The 22,043-nt window shown below is 34.7% G+C and overlaps 1 protein-coding gene across 2 annotated transcripts in view; it reads right to left on the bottom strand.

Annotated features, from left to right (window-relative positions):
- The window catches only part of AKAP6 (A-kinase anchoring protein 6), a 262,001-nt gene that overhangs the window by 19,458 nt on the left and 220,500 nt on the right, over nucleotides 1-22,043 (bottom strand). For both annotated transcript variants that reach the window (XM_079310201.1, XM_079310202.1), the window contains one exon: nucleotides 7,553-7,768. In XM_079310201.1, the coding sequence (XP_079166327.1) occupies nucleotides 7,553-7,768 (216 nt within the window). The remainder of the gene's footprint in view (nucleotides 1-7,552; nucleotides 7,769-22,043) is intronic.

Here is a 22,043-nt window from a genome sequence, read left to right as displayed (position 1 = left end):
TGGATAAAAAAGGAAGTGTCAGACTGGAAGGCTGAAAGGACTGCAAGCGTAAGTAGATAGCTCTCGCATCATTAATGCAATTTTTTAACATTTAAACATCACTGATTTCTAAATTTAAATGTACTTAACTGCTCTGTGTTAGGGGATATTAATATACCATTTAAAAATAATTTTTCTTCAACTTTCCATTTTCACGTTTCATCACTTCAGTCATCCTTCCCACGCATGAAAAAAGGCACTGCCTCTTAGTATTGTATTCTTGTTTACAAAGCCAATGTAAACAGTGTTCTAAAAAGATTCTGTTTGCTTATTGTATTTCACAAACTCATTCTTTTAGATTAATACAGGTCTTTTTTATGAACACAGTTTCTTTTGATTGAACTGTTTTGCAGAGTAAAGACTTATGATATATCTCTCCTTTCAAAACTTCCTTCAGCTCGAACAGTGTTCCCTGAAGCAGCCACATTTTTGGCAGAAATTCAGTTGCATGCTATGCCAAAAGAAATAGAATAAACAAACACTGCTTAACGCAGCTGGCTAGGTAATTTACATATTACTGCACACACCAAACATGAAGACCTGGATGTGGATTAGAGCTACAGTGACACAAACATCTTATATGTAAGGACAAGTGAAACTCAGATCATCATTACTCATAATTTACATTTTATTATTTAATGTATATTGTAGTACCTCTGGCATAAATGTATGTACATATTTAAATACTAAATAGATGTATTTATTATAATCTCTGTATGTTTTACAGAAAAACTATGCTAGAAATGTCTTGGAAAACTGTTAAGTAGGTACATTTTTGAAAGTTTTCGTCTGGTGAAAGCACACTACCTAAATGGCCACATTCCAACCTTTGCAAAAAGCACTCCAAACACAATGAAAACTCCCTAGGCATATTGTAAAACTTCTTCACAGTACATAGAGCATAGGCAGGCCTCCAAATCTGCAAGTTCATGAGATAATGAATATGCATATACTTCCTGAAGATCCTGCAAATATACTTCCATAGTGGCATGAGTATTGTGGCTTTATCATCCAATATGAAAGGCCCTTGTAAGATGGAAAAACTGCAGTGCAATGTCAGAAAATAAGGTTTTTTCCTCTTTTTCTAAGAACTATTTTGCTTGAGAACTCTTGAAAAAAAAAAAAAAAACCTGAAGATTAGCTTCAATTACACTTGTTTACTGTTCCTGGTAGAACTGGATTCATTAGAAGTGCAGAACAAGTCATTAAATTAATTTAAAAATCACAAGCTTTTGACTTTCATATTTGTCTTAACTGTAATTTTTAAAACAATCCATTTTCCAATTTCTGAATATGACTTATTTTCCCACTAAAACTGATTATTCCTAAGAATTTTTCTGGTTTGGCTGGGGTTATGAGTTTGAACTTCCCATCATGTTACAAAGCCATGGCTAAACAGGACATCTGTCAGAATGAGGGAAACAGTGGAATAATATAGCAGATTGGTGAAGTGCAGGGAGTATTTAATTCTTGGATTATTACCTTATATTTTAGTTGTGACAGAAAGATTTGCAGTCTCTGAGGATGGAGTAGAGCCCTCTGTGGAAAGACTTCAATGTATTTCTTTTTTTTCCTTCTAATTACTCTAAGCACCTACTGTTGCAGGGGACCACTCAGAAGACTCTCTCAAGAATATAACACAATATTTATCTGAATTCTAAATTAAAGTTGACTGGGTCTGCATTTTTTTACTAAGATCTGCTCAACAAGAAGGGTTTTACCAGCTTTGTTTTATGAGAATATCCAGACTGTGCACTGCCATGATGGTTGTCCCCATAACTATGGCCAGTCCTCAAGGAAATGACGAGAAACACAGAATTTCTTGCAAGAATGTGGGATGTATTGCCTATCTTCAATTAAGTCCAAGAAAAATCTAGACCTAGGTTCAGCATATGTGTAACTACATTTTAGATTCTATGGACAATTGCTCCATGTCACAAATCAGCCATGCAACGCAACCCAGAAGCTCAAAAACGTACACAACTCAAGTAGGAGGATGGTGCATCATATTACAAACTCTAAAATTAAATATCCATTTGCTTAAAAATTAAGTATTTTAAGGAAGCACCAAAGTGAGCAAATGCAAGCCATGAAGATGGTACTGTCATAGAGTATATGGAAGAGATCTGATATCAAAACAAAAATTGTGATAGATAGTAAAAAAAAAAAATCTGTAAAGGTTCAAACACAAGTCATTAAATAATTTGTAATGGTAGATCATTTTGTTGTAGATCATGTAATGTGTGTTCAGTACATTCACAAAATGTAATATGCCCTTCTCATCCAATTAAGTAAATAATATCTCAGTACTTTGCTGTGCTAGACAGTCCTGATGAACTTCTAAATTTTATGCAAGATTTTTAGCTCAGACTCACCTTACAAAATGATGGCTTGTGATGAAATAAGAAACTTTTAGAAACCAGGTTTTGTTTAGTGAAGCTATCTAGCAAATAACTGAACAATGACAGATTCATCTTTTACCCCTGAAACAAGGGGGTTTGTGTGTATTTTTTAAGCTTAGAACGAGTGTCATTCTATGGGTTGAAAAAATATTGCATCAGTGAAGTAAATATAGAGAAGTGGAAACACCATGCCTAACATTATGAGAAACTGTTTTCTTTCACAGAAATAGATAAATAAAGTAAAAGAAGAAAGATGCCAAATCTGAAGCAATATAATATACTTTAACAATTTCTTTTTCCAAATGCATTATAAAGAAGCAAACCAAGAGGTTGCCGGGTAAAAATCCTGAACAGCCATTTAAGCAGGTTCTTTGACTCCTAAGAAACAAGCTCGTGGAAAGAAGTGCCTTTTTTTTTCTTTTTCTTTTTTTTTTTCAAGTGAGCTGTCTCACCATTGCAGATTTTCCCAAGTCCTTACAACTCTAATTAAAATGTGGTAATTGGTTATGTTACCTCAATTACCATGATGCATGGACATTGATACAAAGCGACACCAATTGAATCCCTTGGGTGTTATACCCCAAGGCCATCCCATTTATTGTGGCCTTATTATTTTCAATTATGTGGCTGGATGTACAGCATACTTTCAAGCCAATACAGATGAGGGTTCTGCTGGACTTTCAGTGCAATGTACACATAAGATGACTCAGAGGAAGAAGAGAAATAATTTTTTTTCATGAGATATAGTAGTGAACTTGTTGATCAGACAAATGAATATTTCAGAAATTTTCAGGACAATGTGAGAATTAGGGCACCTTAACACAAATTGCCTTAGCTCAACATCTCCATTTTAAATGCATGAGTAATACTGTCCCTACAATAATTAGCCCTCTCTGTTGAATAAGAAAAGAAATTGTGTGCTCCATAAAACAGGTATGTTTCTCATTCAATGAATGAGAACTCTGGAGAAAAAGCAGCTTCCCCACTCACCAAAAAGGCAGGAATATTGAATTACAGCTAAAGTAAAATCCATTAGAAACCACACTTTTTTTCTCTCTCTCCCCATCCCAAAAAAGTGAATTTCCATGGTCACCTCATTGTAGCTTTCTGTACAGAGACATACCTGATCTGGGCAAGTCATACAAAAAATCAAATCCTCTGTAGCAGCCAGAATAATTTGCTGAGGTTAAAGGCATAATTTGCATTGGGTATACCACTGGTTGAGCAAAAAAAAATATTTTAAAAAATGGCAGAAAACAACTTACATATTCACACTTTTACTTAATTTATGGGCACAACTATGACTGAATCTGTCCCAAAACCATTTTTTAACTTTTCAGTCTTTCAAGTGGACTGTACCCATTAAAGGAAACTGCATAGTGTTAAAGCATCTCCAGCTGTTGAGCAGGAATTTCAGATAGTAATTTTGAGTTTATTTAAATGAAGATTGTTGCTATTGCAATTGCCAGGCAATCTCCTTTTTCCTTTAAGATGATTGCTAGCAAGGTCTTGTTAGAGAAACTATAAGGCATCTGTGTAATCCTGAAGTTAAAATTAAGGTGATATATAGCATTATATCAGCAAAATATGGAATGATAAATGTGGATGAAAAGAATTTACTATTAAAAAAACAAACAAAAAAACCAAAAAAAACCCCAACAAAACCACCAAAACAAACAGATGGGGGAATAAAAATCTCTTTTGCTAAAACAAATTAGGACTGCTTCCAGTTTTCTGAGGTTTTTTTCATTTTATGAATACCTCATCCTATATAGCTAGATTAACCTTTCTGTTGTGATTCTTATTGATAATTTCACATTCTAGATAGAACTTTTTGTTTATGAGAAGGACAGCATCCAGCTACAGGTGCATGAAGTACATGCTAATATATTATTATTTGTTATTTATGAACTTATGGTGCCCACTACTGCAAAAGGCAAGTAAAATTAAAAACTGCTGAAGACCATAAATTAAGACAATTCAAAAGAAACATGAAAGCTTTCCGTGGTTAATTCCAGCACACCTTTGTAATGTTTTAAGTGACCCAGATAAGTGACTGAATGTAAAAAGGGGTAGAAAGAGGATAAAGAAAGATTCTAGTACACAATCAGAAAACAGTCGAAGATGAAAGTGACTCTCGCACTGAGGCTATACAATCATCTGGGGTATCTTATTTACTGTCAGCAAGTCAGATGCCATGAATGAGTCAGATGCCATCAGGCTATAAAAACATCTCATTTGTTTTCATAAATTGTAGTATTTTGTGGGCAACCACAAAGACAGACTTGTTACCAAGGGATACAGTTTGTATGCCAAGACTGGCACACCGTCAAATACAGAGAGATACGGTAGCAGAAGAAATGGTTCTGGTACCTACCCAAGAAATGACTGCACAGGAACTGAGTGAAAAGGAAGCTTAGAACATGCCAACTCAGGCAAGGAAAGTCAAAGAAACATGAATCCTGCAGTGGTTGGAGCACATTTAAATGTTAAGTATATGGATAGTTTTATCAGCAAGAGAAATTTGTAGATACTGACATACTTAAAAAAAGCATTATTATAAAGTAGCCTAAGATGAGAGGCTCCAAAACAAAACAGCCCATAGTGACAATGAGATGGTCATGATGTTATCTCTAAATGGCTGTTACTTTTCAGCAGAAGGAATGATATACCCCTCAGCCAGTGAAAGTCAGCTCAGCTCAGCAAATAACTCTGGACTAACTCAGGCAAAGTGGGAACTAAGCAGCAAGTACCTTGTGAAGTTCCCAACCCCTAGATATCAAGTGAGATTCTGTACTCATATCCTCACCATGCCTCAACTCCCGATTGATTGCAATCCCAAACAGAAACACAAGACTTTGCTCCTACTGCAAGAGCAGCACTAATTAATTCATAACAGTTTATTTAGAGCAACTGCTTCCATACAGTAACTGCCCAGACACAAAAGAGGATAATATATTTTCACTACAGTAACTTGGACCTATGTCAGCACTCTCTAAAATATCTCACTAATGCAACTTCTTTGTGTTCCAAGTCAAATAGCAGATACACATTTACTAAAAAAACAAAAAAAAACCCCAAAGTAACTGGTGATTTGTGGTACTTTACCTTTAAGATAAGACAGTTGGAATCTAGTTCATTCCCTCTTGGGCTGTTACAGACCCAACAATACTCAGCCTCTAACAAAATATAATCAGGATTCTGAGAGCTGTTTTTTTGGTTTGACTGTTGCCTAAATACTGCACATACTTCTTTCTGAAGCTCCAAAGTTCAACTGTTCTTCCTACTGCTGGTCAGATCATTAAACATTTTCTGCAGCACTAACCAAATTTATTAAGAGGTATTGCTGCAACACCTTAGTAATATGACTAAAAAATATTTCTAAAATGGAACTACCAGAAAAACATAGCCAGCATTTCTCAAGAGAATTAAAAATCTCTGCTACTGTATTTTCTCTCTTTATCAATCTTTTCTATTCCTCAGACTCATATTTATCTTCTCACCTATTCACTTGCCCAGCCTATTTCATTGATGAATTCTGTTCTCATTTCTTGATCTCCCAGATTAATCATTACCATCAAAACTCCCTGCAACTGTTAAGATGGCATTTGTCTGCTTTTATTTCTTGACTTTCCTTTTTATTCAATCATAATGTATGATTTAAAACTTCTACCTAAAATTTCCATAAACCATCTCTCTCGATCCTCACTAATTCTGTTTTTTCCTTTAATTCCACTGAAATTTCTGTAACATTTTCTCACAATCTCAATTATATTCACTTTTTACATTGCCAGTTGACTAATCCCATGTTTATAAACCAATGCTGACACTGTATCTACTTTTCAGAGATGAGTTCTTTGATGCTGCCTCATACAGAGCCCCTTTTGACTTATCCTAACCATCTGTTTAAAACCCCTTCTTTCATTGAGTCCAATTTCTATGTCAATACCTAAAGCAAAAGAGTCAAGGAACCAAACTAGCAGATGACTGCTCCTATGTTATAAATTTTGGAAAAAGCAGGCAAACAACATTATTATTACCTTCACTAGTTCACTTGTCCACAGCATCATTCTCACTAACTCATCATTTCTTGGGCTGTTTATACTAAGAGCATTTTCACTCAGGAACTGCTACTGTTTCTAAACAATGCCTTATGTATCTTCATACTGTAAGACCCTAACTGAATCAGAGAATTATAGCTCCTGTTATACTTGAAAAGGAACTTTAAAAAAATAATTCAAAAGTAGTATTTCACTGTTAGTCAGATAATTGCTAAGGATTGTCAAGATTTTTTTCCTTTGCTTTGCTTGATGTAAACCAAAAAAATTATATCACTTGTTCCCAAATCTCATCAAGACTCTTCAGTATATGAACTACATAGGATAATCATTACTGTCAATGTAGCTGCAGCATACAGACTTCAGCAGTGTGATAGTGTCACAAAACATGCTGAGCCAATTCATCCGTTACAGTCAATGGTGTTACAGTAGGGATTATTTTATTCCCCCTGCTTTGTAATATAGTTTTATGCTGTGGAAAAGCAATCTAATTCATGGCACTTAATGGATGGTTTAAGCAGAGTGCTATTTTGCCTCTTAGGAATCATTTCCCTGAGATAAAAGCAAATTATTACATTTTACTTATATTCAAATAACAGAGGATTGTATATTAATCACATACCCATGGCATTCTATGTGAAATACACATCTACTGCTGGGATGCTAATTAAAACCAGTCTTAGTTACACAGGAAATTATTTTTCTAAAATATACTTACAATCAGTGAAATATGTCTCTGGGCCCAGTTGTGTTAGGTATTGAGCAACTTAGCACCAGGAAAAGATTGCGTTTTTTTACTGGATGGGATAAGATATGATGAATTTAAATATTCAGCAAATACAACATGTATATGTAAGTTTCTATTATTAAACAATGATGTCCACACAATGCTGTGTGAAAAACTGAAGATTCACTTGTAGACAGTAAAGACTAAGAATGGCATCTCAGTCAGAAGAAAACACTCAGAGATGGACACATTTTTCTTGTGCTGAAAAAGTGTTTCATGTGAAGAATGAAAACCCACGAGATCTTTTTAAAGCAAGCGTCACTCACCGAGTCTTTTTCCGATCGCTTCTGCAGCCTGGTTTGCCAGTGGACAGCTTGCATGACAATGGCTTCCCACCTTCTCTCAAGGTTTACGATTATCAACTGCATGGACTGGTGATCTGCATTGAGGTTGCAGGTTTCCTGGTCATCCAGGAGGTGCTGGCACAATCGCAGCACAGAGGCCACCCCACGGCGCCTCTGCTTGATCTCAGAGCACAGAGACTGAAGGACAGACAAACAGCAGAGGTCAGTATGAAATACTTCACAAACGGAAACATTCATTATTATCTGATATTTAATGGTGCCCAATCTCTGTCTTACAGTATTTTTTTCAGGTCTTCCATGAATTCACTTGCTTGTGTCAAAGCTTAGTGTTTTATTTTCAGATAAATACAGTCTTAACCTTATTAGCACAGACTAACACTACATTCAGTCTTCTTCAAACAAATGCCATACATAGCTAACTGTCTCAATAATGCTGAAAGTTTTATGGTGTAGACTCGTTTAGTCTTCCTTTCTTTTTCATTCAACTGGGACACATCTGAAATGAGTTACCCTGAAAGTAATCAGCTTCAGAAATTCTACAGAAAAATAAGAGGGAAAAATTGTAGTCATGCAATGAGAATATGTATAGTTTTAGAAAAAACAATAGAAATTATGGGTCACATGCACCCTGTCACAGGAGAAACATTATGGAAGGACAAATTCAGCATAAAATTGTTTACAGATGTTTTTTGTTATCATAAAATATTTTCAGGGTAGTTCCATATTCATGTAAATGTAGGCAAACGGTGACAATTTTATCATCCCTGAAAAGAGTAATTGACTGCATTTATTTAATATACTAATTCCAGTACTACTGAGAATGCAGCCTGACATAAACTGGATAATGGGAGACATTGCTAAGCCCTAATATTGAAACTTGATGGGAGTCAGGATATGTTGGTGCTCCACCAAAACCTTAAGAAACTGTATTGAGAATCTTGCTGAGCAACAGAATAAATGTATCCTACATCCAGAACTAGAGCAAGAGCTACCACCCAAAAGCAGTAAATGGCACAGGGTGCTTCCAACCATGGTTTTATCCATGATTGCACTCTACTGTCACTGAATATCAAACCAGGATTTTTTTAACTCATCACAAATTTCAATAATATCTATGAAGCTGGGGTACAGAAGAAAGAAATCCATGTGAGGATGCTTCAACCCAGGTTCTGAGGTCCTTTATTTTTTATAACTTTGAATGGCTCAAGTATTCAATAATTATCATAGAGCTGTGCTACTCCCGAATTTAACTGTGCTCTACACATGGGAGCTTTCCAGATAATTTAAATTGTAGCTTGCCAACATCTGTTTCCCTCTGTGGGACACCACAGATGAAAGTGCATGACCCCATGAGAAAATTTGAACTATCATCTTTTTGAAGAAATGGTGTTTGCCTCTAAACTTTCAGTTAATAGTAAGAAGCAAACAAAAAGAGCCACTGCATCTCTTAAAACTGTTCAGAAGCATAAACTATAAAAAACCAGGATCACCTTTCTTAATTTTATTAGCAAAAAAAAAAAGCATTCTATAGAAAGTGAATTCTAGTTCCAGATTTTTGTGTCACTGTTTCTTTAAAAATTGAAATTTGTAATTAGAAATGTCATAACTCAAAGAAGTATTTTTCAGCTGTTCTTGATCTATAATATTAAGCTGCAAGTGTGAACCAAAAGATTGGTATATACACCTGAAAACATCTTTCATAGATACATAGTATGCAGTAGACAGGGATTTCTTTTAAAGCCTTCAAGAGAAATGATGATTAAACTCACAAACATAGCTGAATTACTAATCTACTTTCACTTGCACAATTGGGCCATCCTAACAGATTGCTTATTAATCAACAAGGGTAAACAAGACAATGCAATCTCATTTAAAGCAGAAGTTTTAATGCCTAAAAGTATTTGTGTTCAAAATGTTATTCCCGATAAGCCTTCATTAGAAGACATCTTAAAATGATTAAGTACATTTGATTGGAAAGTACACTGAGTAGTATAGTAGCAGGTGGACATTTCATACAGATGTTCCACTTATTGATATAATGCATTCTATAGGTATTTAAATTACCCTAACTCTATAATAGCTAGAATTCTATTACTTCTGTAATGATAGAACCTTGTACCTTTAATATTTCTGAATTTTAAATAAGGTGAATGACAAATTCCCAAACCACTATTTATGGCAAAATATGAGCAGGAATTTTATTATTCAATTTATACCAGAGCTGCATTTTCACTTACGTTTCCTGAACTTGCCCTTATTTATTTTCCTAGAGTTCATTAATAGTTCCCTTCATAGCTCTTGATGTAACCACCATGTCTGGCACATTTCCTTTCTGATGCCATTCATTAGCCTAATGTCAGATCACAAAAAATACCACCCGACCAAACCAGACCAGAAAGCCTGAAGTCAGGGTTCTTATTTTACATTTTACAACAGCTAGGCAATTCAGGTTTTTTGGAAGTGATGGTGAATTACATATCGATCACAGCCAAATTTGCGTAGGTCTGCTCTAACTTCATAGAAGTCAATATAGCTCAGAATCTGGCCCCATAACATTAATTTACCTTGCTCTATCTGATTAAGTCATCCTTTATAAACATTGGTCTTTTCTGATACAATGCCTTTTAATATGATGAGGTAAGGAGAACTGCATTCATAAGCCATTATAGGGGACTTTAAGTTAGGCCTTTACATTGTGTTATCTGAAGGCAGAGCTACAGCATCCAAGTCATTTCTAATTTATATCAATTTTACACCAGCATAATAACAGTAGCTTTACTGAAGCTATTTCTGATTTACATGGCTGTGACAGTACAATTAGGCCTATGGCACTTTTGTTTCAATTTTATTACATGATATTATGGTTAATATTAAACGGGAGAAGAATGTAGTACTTGTATCTAACAGCATTGAAATAGTTGGCTACAGAAACAATACTTTAAAACCCAGAGAACTTAATCATGTAAAGACATCTTTAAGCCCTGTATAATAGCACTAGCAATAATGAATTTAAGCAGTATTAGGGTCTTGTGTTCAGTGTCCTAAAGGGACACAATTATTGCCTATACCCCATGACATGATATACATGCTGTGGTGGTATATATATCCATCCAGGTTCTGCAATTGTTAAAATGGTATTCTTGTATAAAAACCTGTCAATACTGTAATTGCACATGCAAAGTATGCATCTAGGATGACAGTTACTTTAATTATTTGCAAGGTACATTCTACATTGTGAACGTAGAAGCTGTAATTCATGTTTGATAAAAGTAAATTAATTTTAGAAAGGAAATATGATAAGTATCTCTATTGAGCCTTGGGCTTATGGTTTACAGCTGCTATAGTAAGCTACTGGGCACTCAAAGGTTCTGAAAATTAGGATGTGGTCTAACTGTACACTGAGATGCATCACTTAGACTCACTTAGTTTTCTGTGTGTGCTGAAGATTTGCTGAAGTGTAGATTCAGAGATCAGACACTTTCATCACTCATACTATCATGTGTTCATTGAGGTGTGGTAAACATAAACACAATCTAAATCTTTGCAAATGTGGGAAAAACATATTTGCTTAAGCCATTTGCAGTGAGACTTAAATGTATTTGACTTTTTTGCTGCAGGCTGAGTGTACACAGTAACTGCAGATGCTGTGCATGAACTTGACTTTGTGTCTGAGTCATTTGCTTCACAACAGATACCTTGATAACATTGAGGTATTAGTCATTAGAATGTTTTTATGGTCATGGCTTCCCATACTGAGGATTCCTGTCCATGCTGCTAGAATCTTGGAAGGTTTTACTTCCCCCTGCCTACTCCTATTTTCACTGCTTTGAAGTTATCACCTGCATAGCTAAAAAGAGCTAGCTGAAACTACTTTCACAGCTTGTTAATACCATGACTTAAATCATCTGGAAAAGCCCCTGCTGAGTCAAATGACATTGAACACTCCTTTCAAGCCAAGGGCTAATGGCACTATCTATGGGGATGGAAGTGGCCATGATCTGAACAGAAGGTACTTGGCTTAGCTGTGTGACTCCTAAGTGAATGGCATATGACCAGAAACATGTCAGCAGCTTTAGGCAGTGCCAGAGCATATGAGAGGCACAGAAAGGTGGGAAGTGGAGGAATGTTATAGCTCCCCAGTCAGTCTCCATCCCTCAGCTTTCTTGCAGCATATCAGCACTTGAATTGTGCTGCACCACCTGCTCTACATGACTGAAAGACCTGTATGGGAAGTTAGCTCTCTCACACAACATGTAAGATAAGTTGGCCACTGAAACATGTTACATCAAGAATCTTGACCAGGTTTTTATATTAACTATTTAAGATTTTTTATTAATTCAGTGGGACTAATTGTGCTTAAAAGTAGTTTAAAAGTCATTGTAAAATCACACATTCACCATATAGATTATGGAGATGTTTTGATAGCCTCATTTATTACATAAGGTTTGGAGAATTCATTTTTGTGGGATCTGAAGTTTCCTGTTTTCACTCTACAACTGGACTAAATGTTCATGTAGAAATGGCCAGAGTTTTGTAAATAATGGACAAGGACAAACAGTAACTCAAACAGATGGATTTTCTTTTCTTTTTCCAAGGTATACTGAGATAAGTGCTATTTCTGGGCTTCTGTGTATACATAGGCAATGCAGGCAGCTTTTAGGAATACAAAAGAAGCTCAGCTACAAATAAATGACCAGATCTAAGAGGAACTGTCTGTCTAACCTTGGTCTGTTAAGCCTTACTCTTCCTCCTTGTTACAAGATGTGGGTATGTGCAGGAGGGAATAATACACTTTTGATTGCACCTTTGCCTTTTTATGCCTGATTTTTGGTTACAGCAGCATTTCCATTTTTAAAAGTGGTAATGCAAAACTTTTCAGTATGACAACTTACATAAATAATACATGGAAAAAGGGAAGAGGAAATGCTTGCAAAGGTTGAGTAAAATGTAGTTTTCAGTGTTGTCTGTGAAATGGCAATGCCTGTTGGAACTTCTCAGGGTAATGCATGCACAACAGAGGGTGAAAAGAAGAATTTTTGGTTCTGAATGAAAAAGAAAATCAACAATTTCTCAAAAAAATATTAATAGGAGGGTAATTCCTTAAAATAAAAAAAGCCAAATGACAAAGATAGAAAATGAATGATTATTCGTCATTGTTTAGAAAAATACTGCCAAACCTGTGTGCTTTTGCTGATTTCAAGGTTAAAAGAATATGTCACCTAATATGGGAAATCTACTCAGTTGCATACTATGTGACTTAATCTATATTGAAGCTAAATATTCTATAAGTATGCAGTGAAGTGCAAAAAACAGCAATTGAAAAATGACATGATTAAATGGCACAACATGCAATCATTTGCTCTCAATTATATCAATGTATCTTCTTCATTTCAAGGACGCAGGCAGAAATATTGTTTTTTAAATGCCTCTATTAAATTGGGCACCAATAATAAAATAGATGAGAGCCCTAATAAGCTCATTTGCGTAACATATATCACACACCACAAAACTATTCTCTCCAAACGGGTTTGTTCATAGATCTGTCTCCTGGTTGTCACCAGTCTTGGCTATATTAAAAGATTTTAAAGGCACAAAGCTTGCAGACCATTCAGTGAAAAACCTTTATACTTAACCCTTGAGAGAAATTTAATGCTAATTATGGAAAAAGTATTGATATAATATCTGTTCTGTCACATTTTATTATGATGACAGTCACAACAGAATCTGGGAATGACATTTCAGAAATATTATCTAATTGCAAGTCAGAAATACAGAATGACAGTTTAAAGTAGAATATCACTTCTTTCAAAATAGTGAACTGGTTCTGTTCATTTAAAAGCCCTACTTTTAATAGTATTACAACCACTAAATTGCTACACTGATCATATCTCTGTAACTCAGTGCTTAGCAAAGTGTTACGACATTTCTCTTACAAGAGAACTGTGTCTCATTCTAGACATATTAAAAATTACAATGAGCTAGTAGGAAAAAAAGGCTTCCTTTTTGCACTAGCTTTAAGAATGTACATAGGGGTTTGCATTCTACATATAAGCAAGATTTAATTTATTCTTTTCATTAGCTTAAAAAAGTTACATGCATACCTATATTATTTGCAATAAAGAATTGAATTATTATTATTATTATTATAGATTTATATATTTATATGTTATTTTACTACTCATATTATTATAATTATTATTAAATTAATTAACTAGGTAAGTATATTTATATTGTTAAATATTTACTTTTAAATAGCATTCCCATTTTTCTCTAGAAGGAAAATATGTGCATTAAAAACAGTCACAATTCAGATTAGATGGTTCTGGACTCATTCCATAAAAGCTACTATTGTATGTATATAGTAGATTCTTTAACTTCTTTGTTCTATTCCTTATGCCTGTTTAAGTACTTCAAAATATTTGTTTGTAAGAATACCATTCAATGGTCTGTTATTTAGTTCATACTCCCATGTAACTAGTAATATGTAATATACCCCTCTTCATAAATTAAAAACACTATTAAAATTCCAGACATATAAAACAATATGAAGATTAAGTTACTATAAAAGAAACTGTAATAGCTTACAGATTGCTTGTATCATTACGAAAGTGCTGGTATCTATTACAGTGTCTCCCTGGAATAAAGAATGCACTTTTGGCAATAATCTGTTACAAAAAGTACCCATTATTGTTAAGATGCTCCTATCTTAACTCTAAACTAGTGTGCAATTACAGGAAGATAACTTTTAAAAATAAAATGGTGTTGGATGAAAATGAATCTTGCCTATTCAAATACAACATATCTTTTCCAAGCCTTATTCTTCTTGTGTTTCATACAGGGAATTAAATTCATTTTCAAACTGAAGTATTTTAGAGCTATATACTACACACTTTGAAGTTGGAGTTAACTTGGTTCCAGGGAATAAGCCAAGTCACTCAGATAGAGGAGCCAGAGGGGATGGCAGGAGGATCCATTTTTCTAGTCTAGCATACTGTTTATAGATGTGTTTGGTTCATGTCCTCATTTAATTTGAGAAATTATCCTTCCAGTGAAAAAGATTAAAAGGAGAAATATTGCAGGAAGTGCCACAATTTTCCAGGGTTTCTTTTTTTTTTTGTCCCAGAAAATGCTAAGATAAAAGTAGGCTAAGCATCAGACAGATAGGATAAACATCAGAGTTGTATTTTGCTTTTGTAGTGAATCCTGAACCACACTGACAAAAAATATGTTTGGCCATATTGGACATTATAAATTTGAAATTTTTGTTAGGTCACCACACTGAGTAAAGTTTGTAGAAATTCAAGTGAGTAAAGAAATTCAGGTACAGGTGGAAACCTCTTTAAAAAGTCATGTAAGGCATTATTTAGGTTCAATTTGATTTCCAGTCTTTGAAATTCACTCAAAATTAAATCTTAAAAAAAAATCAAGATGTTTCTCCACATAGATTACATATTAGATGCTAAGAAACCCCCTCCAATAGCCTATTAACCTTAGGTATGAATTTCAGGCATTTTTAGTGAAGAGTCAAAACTGTCAAAACTTTGTATTTTATCTTGGAGCTATATTGGGCTTTAAAGTGAAAAACACCCTTGCATGGGTGTACATCAATACCTGAAACTGTCAGGCTGAGGTTCAGATGTTAATACTGTACTTACTCCCTTTCTTTCTTGATCAAGTTCCCTCATAGGTGATAGACATGTATTTTTGCTGTCCTTGTGCAATGGGCCTGGTATATTCCAACATACAGTGAGAGCTTGCCCTATCCTGAATTCCCAAAAAACCATGTCTGCAGTATATTGGTATTAACTTTTTTATGGGAAATCAGCAAAACTTAAAATAGATTAGACTAGATTATTCTTTTGGAGACTTCAGAACAGGAAAGGGAAAATAAACACATGCAATAAGAAACTAGAAAGAGATTTCCTTTGGCTTTTTTCTTATGTCAATGAAATAAACTTTGCCTAGATGCAAAAACATACAGGTTAAGCTATGCCAGGGTAAACTGGGGAAAATAAATTGTGATGTTTTCATGTCTATCTGAATACGCACAGGACAACAAACATGTTTTTCCAGAAATTGTGTTGTTCATCTTATTTCCAAAAAGCAGTGCAACCTCAAAATTGATATATATTCTTTTGCCTTACCTTAAGCATAAACATACAAACAGACCCACGGTTTTTTGTTTCATTTCAAGACGAAAGTAAAAGTCCCCAACAAGAGAAGCTAAAAGCAGAATCAACCAGAGCCAGGCAGCACTGTGATGAGGGAGGTTCATCCCTCTCAGATGTAAGGTAGCTACCTCAGTACCTAACTTGGTAAATAAGAGGAGGACAAACAATCACATTGACTAGGGAAGTAGTTGTCCCTCTCTACTCGACACTGCTGAGACTGCATCTCAAGTCCTGTGTCCATTTCTGTTCCCCTCAGTCCAAGAAAGACATTGGGGTGCTGGAGCATGTCCAAAGAAGGGCAACAGAGCTGATGAAAGGTCTGGAAGGCAAATCATATGAGGAGTGGCTGAAGGAGCTGGAATTGTTCAGCCTGAAGGAAAAGAGGCTCAGGGTATCAGTCTCTACAGCCACCTAAAAGGAACTTAGTGCCAAGGTTTAGTTGACATGGTGGTATTCAGTCAAAGGTTGGACTTGATGGTCTTGGAGGTCTTTTCCAAAATTTATGATTCTATGATTGTATAAGTATGTTAAATTTTAAATTAATACTAACTTGCCTCTTGTACAAGTTAGATGGATATGACTGACATAGGTAATTTAGTCTCAGGACTACAAGAAGTCTTGAATCGGAGGGAAGGATAGAAGCAGGTGATTTGGTCAAGATGAACTTTGAATGGCAGTCAAAAAGCTAAGGGTTATAAAAAACCAAATGTCTGGCTATGGTGACTGTTCATCTGTGATGGTCTTAGAGACTCAGAGATACTCATATTATTGCTCCTTTAAGTGCCATTCTTCCACTGCCTGGACAATAAGATTGGGGTGAGAAGACTAGACAGGATGAAAGCAAAGGGGCTATGAAAGAGGCCTTCACTTCTTTCTTCACTAATGCTTAGAACATAATGAGGTTCTTATTGTGACCAAAAATGAAAAAGAGCATCAATGTGATAAAGGGAAAGATGGTTCCATAAGAATGACATCGCACCATCACCCATCGACAAAACGCACAGAAAATCCATCAGGTTAGGGGCCAGTATGAAACCAAAATTAGACAGCAGTCTGCTAGGTCAATGATCCACCAATTAAAGAGAAACCTCATTAGTAGGATTTAATGGCTCCAGAGACATTATTCAATAAATTATCCACTAATATTAGATAGATTTGCACCTGAAAATAAAACGCTATGACTCCAAAGGGGGAGTTACAGACAATCAAATAAATAGTCTAATCACATGCAGTAGTACAAAGTGAACCTTGATGGAGACAGTGCTGTGAAATTTTAACAGTCTTATATTCCCAGTCCACACTGTACTTGTTTTTCTACATGTTATCAGTAACAAAGGTAAAGCTTTGACACCAACCAAAGTACCAACCCTCTCCATAAATTAGTGCAAGTCAGTCCTGCCTTATGTTTAGAGGAAATATTTCTTTCTCCTTTTGTCATCTTCAGTTTTCTTCTCATTTTCTCTTTCCAGGTTGATACTAACAGAAGAGAATGATTGTAGTTTTGCAGTAAATAGGTCTTCAAGGCAATAGCAGAACAATAAGTTTCATTTTCAAGGAGTAATTTGGATGGATCAAAAGAAAAAAAAAATTACTTATATCTTCAATCATAATGAAAATAATAATAATAATAATAATAATAATAATAATAATAATAATAATAATAATAATAATAGAACTGACAATGTTCTCTCAAAATCAGCCATTTTTTTACTTCAACACATATGTCTCTTCATGAGGCCATGACTGTGAGGGGGAAATATAGCTCAATGTCTGTAGGTGTCATTGATATGAAAGTCTTGGGAAAGGAACTGTAAGCCTTTGTCACTACAAAATTGCAAGTTTTACTTTGTAATGACTAATTTGGAACAGCCTTCTCTGTAAGTCAGTGTCTTCTGTGTTGTCTCAAATTGAGTGAGACCTGAAGACTCTCAAGCTTACCCATGACAAGAGAATTAAAAATAGATCCTCTCAGTACAGTAAGAAAGACAAGGACAAGCTCTCTATTGCCTCCTCACTAGTCCCAGTTAACAAGATGTTTCAAATGAACACCCTATTGCACATCCAGAAGGACTGAAAGAGAAATTTGAGCTTAACCTTTCTGGAAGAGAAAAAAACATGTAATTAGTGTAGAAGAACCTCACAGATACCAGTAAATCATTCTAAGTTGGAATTTCAATTGTCTCATCCCCAAGTCCCCAGTGATACTCCTGATCACTTCTTGAGCAGGATTCATCTGAACTAATGGAGAATGTGAGCCTGAGCTAGTCATTTAGAAGCAGGCATTCTGAGGTACAGTATCTCTTCTCCATATCTCAATTTTAGATTTGTTGGGTTTGGATGCCTAAACCAGAACAGATTAATTGCGTCCCAAAACTACTTTTCTCCCTTCCAATTACTAGAGGAGAAAGTCAAAGATCTCTGCCCTGTAACTAGTCTGTATTTACATGCCTCTAGCTATGCTGTATCATCTTGGTGTATCAAAAATAAAGGGACAGTACATAAAATAAACCTAAGAAGTAAGCAAGTTATGAATTTGTATCCTAAAAATAGACACTAGGTTATTCTCTGCCCACTAAAACATTCAGTATATTGCTGTATCTGAACTCTGCTGAGCTCAGTTCTTCCTATTACTAGAGAAATCTCCATCCTACACCCCAATCTTTGTCCAGTGCTCTTCTGTCTCTTAATTTCTCCCAGGAAAGGGAGCAATTGTGGGAAAAAAAAGGGGTTGCGACAACTAGATATTCTTTAAGATCAATTTTGATGTTTTGATTAATTAGAAAGTAAGTAACAGAGTAAAAAAACCAGAGAATTTATGCTCCAGGATTCACAGCCAAAATGAGCTGATTGAATGACAGCTGTTATCTCAGCAGAGTATTTATTCTTAAATGGGAATTCCATGTCATATCAGTGTTGCCTTAAATAGGAAGAGCTTATTGAAAAACAAAATGAACTCTTTTCAGGGAATAATAAGTATATTAAATCAAAATCTGATGTACATTAAATATCCAAGTGTTCTGTCTTTATATATAATTGCATATATTCAGAGTATTGTGTATTGATATTTTAGTATATTCAATCAACTTAGAGGTATAACCATGTATTGAATGAGGGCCAAAAAATATGTATGTATGCTTTACTATAAAGATGTGGCTTCCCATTTCAGTGGTCCACAGAGGTGCTATTTTGGAATGGTGGACCATGGAAATTCTGAATTTGCTTCATACCTTTGTATGAGGCATCAGTCTACATTCAACTTTGGAATCCTACCTGGTTTTGTACAATTTAGTATTGTATGCTTTTCTGTTTGTGAAAATTGAATCCAAACAAAATTTGGGTAAACAATTCTTCATCTGTGAAAAGTTTTAGGTTTCTAAAGTCACACTTCTTTTGAGAAATTTATTAAAACTATATAACTTTTTTTTTTTTCTTTTTTTGGATCATTATAGACATGTGAAAAGGATCAAATCCAGCTTGACTTCTTTTGGACTTTTTGTGGGAGACTGTTTCGTGTACTTTTGTTACATGTATATTGAAATTTTGTAACTCTTTGATTGCAGCTTCCCCAGAAACATAATTCTAAAACCTGTAAAGATCCAAAATGCAGTGGTGAAAGCAATTATTGCTACCTGTAGGAACAGCCAGCATTTTCTTTAAATTCTGAGTCTCCAAACTTTTATTCAACATTAATAGTTTTACTTAATTTTGGCCATAATCTTACATGCTCCTAAACTCACTTTTCATTTCACTAAAGTACATTTAACTGGGTTTTTGGGGGTTTTTTGTATTATGTACAGTGCTGACTCCTATAGACTTCAGTAAATATATAAAGTATCATAAGACATATTGACTATTAATTACTAATGTAACCTATATTATTTAATCAGAAAGTTCAGTTGCCTTAGGCATTAGAGAAATAAGAGATGCTGCTGAGAAATACTTTTTTTTTATCACACTACATAATCTGGTACGGTCAAGTCATAAATGTAGTGGAAGATGAAAACACAGTTCTGAGTGGGCCTAGTCATTAGAAATAGTTACAAGCATCACATAATTTACAGTGTTTACAAGGCAAGCAGAAATGGCAACAAATAATACTAGCTGTGGAATTCAATAAACCGTTGACTTTTAGAAATTTCAAATGAGAAGAAATTTTCAACATGTTTTGTATGATTAAGTAGTCTGATTTATTTAATGGATATATTGACTGAAGTCAGTGAAAACCACAAGCTTTCAGTACTGCTAAAAACCAGGACTATTTTTGTTAAAGACACAAATAAAGATTTAAGAGACAAGTATGACTCTATATAGCATGTTGCTTATTGCTTCAAATAAAACCAGATCAGAAAATGACATGAAATGGCATCATTATTTTTGTCAAACACCATGTAGCAGAAAATCTCTCTAAAAATCCTGTTCTGAAGAGGAAATCTTGTTCCCCCTCCAAGTTTGGAGGAGAAAGAGAACAGGTTCCTTTATAAATCTTGCTACTGAAAACACTAGAGGCTTTCCCAGTTGTACATGGTCGAGAAGGGGTTCTGAAACAGACAGGGACTCACAAGTCTAAGCTTATTCTCAAGTGGCTAGTCTGTGAACCAAAACCAAAACAACTTTTCGAGGCTGATCATTTCTCTACAGAAGACACTTTAAGTCTTAAGATTTGTTGCAAGTGACAAAAATATATGACTAATTATTTAGGCTCCCTTTCTGGTTTTGGAGGGCACTTTACATAGAAAAAAGCATGCTTTTTGAAGTCCCAGACACATAAAAGAAACGTGGCAGACCACTTCTACTGACAAGCTAACAGGCACATAAATTTCTGGCTAGACCTAACTCAAATGAAACTTAGTAAAACTTCCATGAAAGAATGCAAACTCTTTTTATTATTGCTTTTCATTCTTTATAGCTCCAAATCTCTCCTGACCCACAAAATAGCTGTACACTGTTAGTTTGGGAAATCAGTTGTGCCAATTATTAGTCTCATTATATCTGGTATTTCAGGGCCTAGAACTATGTGTTTACCTGAGAATCTTGTATTTCATTTAAAAAGTAAGATTCTGGTTCTTGATCTCATTGTTTTCTGTGGAAAGCTAGAAAAGACAAACTCAAGGGACTTAAAGAGGAATAAAATCATGAATAAATAATATTTTTGTAGCTATGATGAGCTCAAGAGTTTGAAGGTTGGTTTTTTTTTAATTTTATTTTCTTAGTCTGCATTTTGTGTTGCAACAGAAGAAATAACAGGAGTCAGACATCCAGGCTTCCCACTTTACAGCTCAGCAACTTGTGTTCATTCTTTCTCCCTTCTTGAACAGAAGCTGTGGTTAGACTACACCTGATTTTCTGTGAGAATCTTGAAAAGTGATTTAATCTCCATGTATTTGACTTTCCATATTTCTAAAAAGGGGATGATAATAATAGCTACCTTAAATGTTTAGTGGGGCTTAGCTCAGTAATCACATTTGTGCAGCATGTAGAGCTCCTTGACTGAACAGTTCTATAGAAATTCTAAGTATTATTATTACACAGGTGTATTCCAAAAGAAAATATTGCAGTAGCAAATTCTTTAATAAAAAGAACACTCTAATTTATATGGCATGTTTTTTTGTAAGAAAGACAAAGAAGTCAAAATAGTTTCCTAGTAGTGAATTTAACAACTACTCCTCCCATCACACGACTTCCATCTTGGGTCCCCATTGCATGTGAACTGCCCATTTTATTCATCCTCCAAATACAAAATGGAAAGAAAACACCTCAAAAGTGGAATAACTGTTTTTCCTAAGGCATAAGTATAATTTAAAGCATAACATTATGGAATGAAAATCAATGACATTGTTGATTTTATTTTATTAAAAATGCTTCCCTGTGTACGGTGGCTGTGTGTATTGGGATGATGCATCACAGTGAAGTTCCATTAAGAAACAATGATTCACTTACCACAGTGAAAGTAATAATAAGGTTAAACTCTTAAGTTAAGTGGAAAGTAAGTCAAACTAAACCCCAGCAGGTTTTCTACTAGTGGCATAGCTAATGTTTTTAAAAATGTTCTAAATGTTCTTCTTCAAATATATGTATTATACATTGCAATATTGTTAATTATATCCATTTTCTCTTTTATACACTTCCCCAGGAGATCAGTGAAGAATGGAAAACTTACTTATAGTGAATTTCAGATTTAATGAGACAAAGATGGTTCAATATATATGACAAAATGATGTGCTTGCACCATATTTGATAGGTAATTATTTTTTATACTCTAATGGCTACCATTTTGAAAATAA

The sequence above is a fragment of the Erithacus rubecula genome, assembly GCF_903797595.1.
Source record: "Erithacus rubecula genome assembly, chromosome: 6".
NCBI classification, from domain to species: Eukaryota; Metazoa; Chordata; class Aves; order Passeriformes; family Muscicapidae; genus Erithacus; species Erithacus rubecula.
The sequence above is the reverse complement of the archived record's forward strand: the minus strand, read 5'-3'. Positions and strand labels throughout refer to the sequence as shown.